Raw genomic sequence first — 6732 nt, 5'->3', positions numbered from 1 at the left:
GGGCGCATATTATATGTTTGTTAAGTACTATAATTTTACGTTCAGTTGCACATGTTTCATGTTTGTTCATGAGTATATTTTACATTCAGTGGCACATATTTCATGCTTGTTAAGTACTATAATTTTACATTCAGTTGTACATGTTTCATGTTTGTTAAGTACTATGATTTTACATTCAGGGGCATATATTTCATGTTTGTTAAGTACTATGATTTACGTTCAGGGGCATATATTTCATGTTTGTTAAGTACTATGATTTACGTTCAGGGGCATATATTTCATGTTTGTTAAGTACTATGATTTACGTTCAGAGACATGTTACAGGTTTGTTCGTGTCTACACTTTAGGTTCAGTGGCATATGTTTCATATTTGTTCAAGACGATGCTTGACGTTCAGTGAGACACGTTCTACGTTTGTTCTGTAGTATACCTATCGTTCACGGGCACATGTTACAAGTGTTTGTCAGGACGATACTTTACGTTCAGTGGCACATAGTTTATGTACGTTCACGACCATACTTTATTGTCAGTGCCACATGTTTCATCAAGACGATTCTTCACATTTGGTGACACGTCTTTCGTGTATGATCAGGACTATACTTTACGTTCAGTGGTACTTGTTTCATGTTTGCTATCATGTATGACTGTAGATGACCAACATAAAATAAGAAGATGTGGTATGAATCATTGCCAATGAGACACTTCGTCCGTAGAGACCGAATAACGCCGGTAGAAGTTAGCAACAACAGGTCAACGTACGGCCCTCTTTTTTTGCAATACCAATTTCCCATAGCAAGCTATACAAGGCCCCGGAATGAAAAAATGGTTATTCAAGCGATAGTTCTAACTGCCCTATTTATTTGACAAAAGTACACACGCTGAAATGTCTCGCTTGCTTTACAAACAATTTGTTTTGTTGAAATCTGTTGAAGGTAAAGATAAAGTTGTGTTTAATACAAGCAGATTCATATCAACTTAACATTATAGATTACAATTAAGCTGCATTATCCCTCCGTCTACATATGAGTGCGCCGATATCACGAAAACCGCGATTTAAACAGGTGTCGTCTGTAGAAAGAGAGAAAACCATGATAACGTTAGTTTCTTTCCCTCGACTCATATTCTCCTTGCAAAAAACCATGATAAAAAAGTAAGTTTATTCAAATTCATGTATTAAAATGGATAAAGCACATTCATATCTTTATCGACATTGCGTAATTCCAAGGCTATAATAAACATGACATTTATGTATAACGTATAACAAATAATGTAAATAAAACAATTATTACCTAAATCAAAATGTATAAAATTTACAATATATTACAGTTTTAAAATCATCCAAAATGTTGTTTTTGTGACTGAGTATGTTTTTGTTCCACGAATCTTTGCGAATCACATGTGAAGTTGTAATAATATGATTTCATTACCGGCCATTAGGGAGCTATCATTTGATTTTTATTAGGGGAGCTTGGATGAAATTTGAAAAAAGGCAGGACAGGCAGGAGTTTTGAGTTGAAAAAAAAGCAGGATGAGTAACTTGACAAAAAAAAAAAGGCAGGATGACAATTTATGCAAAATAAGTCAGGATCAACTAAGATAAAAAAGGCTGGACCGAAAAGAGTGAAAAATAAAAAAGGCAGGACAGAGATTACAATTAAAAAAAAATGCAGGACAACATTTTCATCCTTGTCAGCAAAAAATAAATAAACAAACTAGCTTCATTTGATACGGTCCACTTATTTACACAGTTTAAAGCACATATTATTTACAGGTGTCTATTGCCCATCTGGGCAAATTTCCGCTAAAATTTTCAAAGTCCCATGGCCAACTTACAGGTGTCTATTGCCCATCTGGGCAAATTTCCGCTAATTTTCAAAGTCCCATGGCCAACCCTACGTTTCCGCCAATTTAAAGTATACGTTTCCGCAATTTGTATTTATTACTTTTCCGGAAATTTACATGGTAAATTATAAAAAATCGAATATATATTAGATAAATTATTTATTATATTTCTTTAATAAAGAAAATGTTCTGATCTTATATCTATACAATATACTAGAAACAACTAGTTGACTCTTGTCAACGAATGGTGCCGAGTCTTTTCATGCCCACCTGAGCGACCAGTCTTACGCTAGCCATTCTAACATTTTTTTCTTATTCGATGTGTTATTGGATCTTCAAACAACATCAAACATAATTTAGATGAGAACTCTAACTTACTGTAAAGGTATTTCTTAATTATTTGCGGAAAAGTAGTAATTTATTTTTTCCGGAATAGTTATTTTTCTCCGGAAAAGTAAGATATTTATTTGCTTTTTTCCGGAAACGTCATCTTTTTTTTTCCCGGGAAAAGTAATGTATATTTGCGGAAACGTAAAACGTCGGTCCATCTATTGTCCATTTAAATCAATTTTACTCACAACATCGATAATATGAGGGGAACTTCTCAAACGTTTTTCTATCTTATTTTATTTTTGCACCTTTCTCAGGAATGAAAACAAAATGAATAGCAAAATCCAAAAGTTTATAATTTTCTGAACTATAAAATGCATTTAAAAATTTAATTATCTAGGTGCCTCCATGCCTTAAATCTTTCGCAGGTGCACAGGGTTTTCTGTACTCAGAGTATAATTTTTTAGTGTAAATACGTCCAGTTCAGCTAAAATGTTATGATGAACCTTACTGACAATGATCATCATTGAAGGACGGATGTTAGTAATACGTTCATGCAATGATGATTGAATGATATGCATATATACTATTAAACAGCCTATTCTGTGTATGGCACTGGCTACGGTAACATGGCAATGTAACAATAATAAAATAAAGTTATGGGGTAACCCCCCCCCCCCCCCCGATACATTGGAGACTAATTGCCGCATTACAGGGTTGGTCAAGGATCCGATTAATTCCATTGATATCAGCACATGCATCTCAATTTGTGGACTGATTTGGGGTCCCTAGTTCATGGTTCAGTGACTTCGAATTAATAAGCAATATAGCTATTAATCAGATTTACCTTTTCTTAAAAAAAAAGTTGAACAACCCAAATCAAATGGAAGAAAACAACCGAAGGCCACCAATCATGCCAATGAGTCTTCAACACAGGTAGAAAAATCTCGCACCCAAAGTTGGCATTAGCTGGCCCCTATCCAAACATACAGATACATAAATGTGAAGTATACCAAAACAACATAGACAGTTTATGTAGAAGGTGGGGTGTGGGTGGGGGGTCTTTATGTGTAATTTTCAGAGAGGTATATAAAAACGTTTAGGTCACTAGTCTTAAATTTGTTTGCTTTTTCCTTACAGTTTTAGAGTTGAACAAGAACACAATCTGACACTGGAGATCACCTTATTAAAAAGATGAATTTGTTGACAGAGGATTAAGTGCGAAATGGTACGTACCGTACAGAGACGCATTAAACACAACTAGTGATAAATGGTACCGTTAAGAGAAACATTAAACACAGGCTGGTGTTAAATGGTACCGTATAGAGACACATTAAACACAGACTGATGTTAAATGGTGTCGTATAGAGACACATTAAGCACACACTGGCTTTAAATGGTACTGTATAGAGAAACATTAAGCACACGCTGGCGTTGAATTTAAATGGTACTGTATAGAGGTACACGAAACACTGAAGGGTGATAAACGTCATACATGTGATTTTGCCAGATAATTTGCCGAGGTGGTACCTTAAAGAGACCTTAAAAAAGCCCCTTTGAGAAAACAGACTGATAGAAAATGTCGTAAATGTGATTTTTGAGCTAGCGAGTTAAGTCAAGATAGTTAATTAAAGGGACACAGTCATGGCAAAACGTACTGGTGAAATGGTGTAAACTTAAATTTTGTCATATTTATGTATTTGTGGCAGTAATCTGAAGAGATCCACGACTGGAGTTATATGTATGGTTGAAGGTTTAGTTCAGCCAGTAATTTACAAAAAAAGTATGACAACACAAACAGACGATACACATGATAAACCTCATGAATGTGGTGTATGTGGTAAAGGGTTAAGTCGGCTGGATAGTTTAAAGAATCACATGAGAACACACACAGGTGATAAACCTCATGTCTGTGGTGTATTTGGTAGAGTCTTTAGCCGGTCGGGTAGTTTAAAGAATCACATAAGATCACATACGGACAATAAACCTCACGACTGTGATGTTTGTGGTAAAACCTTTAGTCAGCGCAGTTATTTACAGATTCACAAGAGAATACATACAGGTGAAAAACCTCATGACTGTGGTGTATGTGGTAAAGGGTTTAGTCGGTCGGGTACTTTAAAGAATCACATGAGAACACATACAGGTGAAAAACCTCATAGCTGTGATGTATGTGGTAGAGACTTTAGTCGGCTGGATAGTTTAAAGACCCACATGAAAACACATACGGACGATAAACCTCATGCCTGTGATGTATGTGGTAAAGGCTTTAGTCAGCGTCGTTATTTACAGAGGCACATGAGAATACATACAGGTGAAACACTTCATGACTGTGGTGTTTGTGGTAAAGGGTTCAATCAGCCTTGTAGTTTAAAGACTCATATGAGAACACATACAGGTGATAAACCTTATAACTGTGACGAATGTGGTAAGTGCTTTACTCGGATGGATAGTTTAAAGAGTCATATGAAAACACATACGGACGATAAACCTCATGACTGTGATGTATGTGGTAAAGGGTTTAGTCGTCTTGGTAATTTACAGACACACATAAGAACACATAAAGGTGAAAAACCTCATCACTATGATGTATGTGGTAAAGGGTTTTGTCAGCCGGGTAAATTAAAGAATCACATGAGAACACATACCGGTAATAAACCTTATAACTGTGACGAATGTGGTAAGGGCTTCACTCGGCGTGATAGTTTACAGAGGCATACGAAAACACATACGGACGATAAACCTCATGTGTGTGATGTATGTGGTAAAGAGTTTTGTCAGTCGGGTACTTTAAAGAATCACATGAGAACACATACAGGTGATAAACCTCATGACTGCGATGTATGTGGTAGAGACTTTAGTCGGCTGGATAGTTTAAAGACTCACATGAAAACACATACGGACGATACACCTCATGCCTGTGATATATGTGATAAAGGGTTTAGTCAGCGTCGTTATTTACAGACGCACATGAGAACACATACAGGTGAAACACTTCATGACTGTGGTGTTTGTGGTAAAGGGTTCAATCAGCTTTGTAGTTTAAAGACTCATATGAGAACACATACAGGTGATAAACCTTATGAATGTGATGTATGTGGTAAAAGGTTCAGTCAGCCGGGTAGTTTAAAGAATCACATTAGAACACATACAGGTGATAAACCTTATAACTGTGACGAATGTGGTAAGGGCTTTACTCGGATGGATAGTTTAAAGAGTCATATGAAAACACATACGGACGATAAACCTCATAATTGTGATGTATGTGGTAAAAGGTTCAGTCAGCCGGGTAGATTACAGAATCACATGAGAACACATACCGGTAATAAACCTTATAACTGTGACGAATGTGGTAAGGGCTTTACTCGGCTTGATAGTTTAAAGACTCGCATGAAAACACATACGGACGATAAACGTCATGTCTGTGATGTATGTCGTAAAGGGTTTAGTCAGCGTCGTTATTTACAGAGTCGCATGATAACACATACAGGTGATAAACCTAATGACTGTGACGTATGTGGTAATAAGTTTAGTCGTCTTGGTAGTTTACAGACACATATGAAACATAACGGTGATAAACCTCATAAATGTGGTGTATGTGGTAAAGGGTTTAGTCGCACTGATTATTTACAGAGACACACAAAAAACCATAATGACGATAAACCTTATACATGTATCGATGATGTATCCGTTAAACAGTTTAATGAGCTTGGTATTTTACAGGTTCACATGAGAATACATGCAGGTGATAAACAGTATATCGAAGATGTAAGTGGTTAAGTGTTTAGTAAAATTTGTAATTTATAGATTAACATGAGAACACATACCGATGGTAAAATCTCGTGACTGTTACGTATATGGTCAAGGATTTATGCATTTTTTTAATATATAGAAACATGAAAATACACACAGGCAATACACCATACGGTTATGATGTATGCTGTAATTTGTAAAGGAGTCGACCATCTCAGTTATGCATATGCACATGAGAACACAGACAAATGTTGGTGGTAAAAGTTATCCTAGAAATGTTATCCTAGAAATGAACAGTGACACATGAGAACACATACATGAGATATATCTCATTACTGTGATGCTGGTGGTAAAAGTTTTAGTTATCTTAGAAATGTACAATGACACATGAGAACACATACATGAGATAAATCTCATTACTGTGATGTTGATGGTAACATTTTATTGATATTGAAAATGTGCAGAGGCACATGAGAACACATGCAAATGTTGGTGGTTGAAGTTTTAGTTATCCTAGAAATGAACAGAGACACATGAGAACAAATACAGGAGATAAATCTCATTGCTGTGATGTTGATGGTAAAAGTTTAGTTATATTAGAAATGTACAGAGACGCATGAGAACACATACAGGAGAAAAATCTCTTTTCTTTGATGTTGGTGGTAAAAGTTTTAGTTATCTTAATAATGTACAATGACACATGAGAACACATACAGGAGATACATCTCATTGCTGTGATGTTGATGGTAACATTTTATTGATATTGAAAATGTGAAGAGACCCATGAGAACACATGCAAATGTTGGT

The 6732-nt window shown here is 35.8% G+C and overlaps 1 protein-coding gene across 1 annotated transcript; it reads left to right on the top strand.

Moving 5' to 3' along the window:
- The first annotated feature begins 940 nt into the window (after window positions 1-940).
- LOC139495820 (zinc finger protein 836-like) lies at window positions 941-6510 on the top strand. Its single transcript, XM_071284206.1, has 2 exons — window positions 941-1150; window positions 3313-6510. Exon 2 carries the CDS (start codon window positions 3916-3918, stop codon window positions 5950-5952), a length of 2037 nt encoding a protein of 678 aa, XP_071140307.1. The 5' UTR covers window positions 941-1150; window positions 3313-3915; the 3' UTR covers window positions 5953-6510.
- Window positions 6511-6732: the final 222 nt, after the last annotated feature.

Source organism: Mytilus edulis, chromosome 11 (assembly GCF_963676685.1).
Source record: "Mytilus edulis chromosome 11, xbMytEdul2.2, whole genome shotgun sequence".
NCBI classification, from domain to species: Eukaryota; Metazoa; Mollusca; class Bivalvia; order Mytilida; family Mytilidae; genus Mytilus; species Mytilus edulis.
This window is presented reverse-complemented; position numbering and strand designations above follow the sequence as displayed.

What these genes read in the sequence shown, in the direction of transcription:
- LOC139495820 (XM_071284206.1), top strand. Translation starts at nt 3,916, where the DNA reads ATGGTTGAAGGTTTAGTTCAGCCAGTAATTTACAAAAAAAGTATGACA.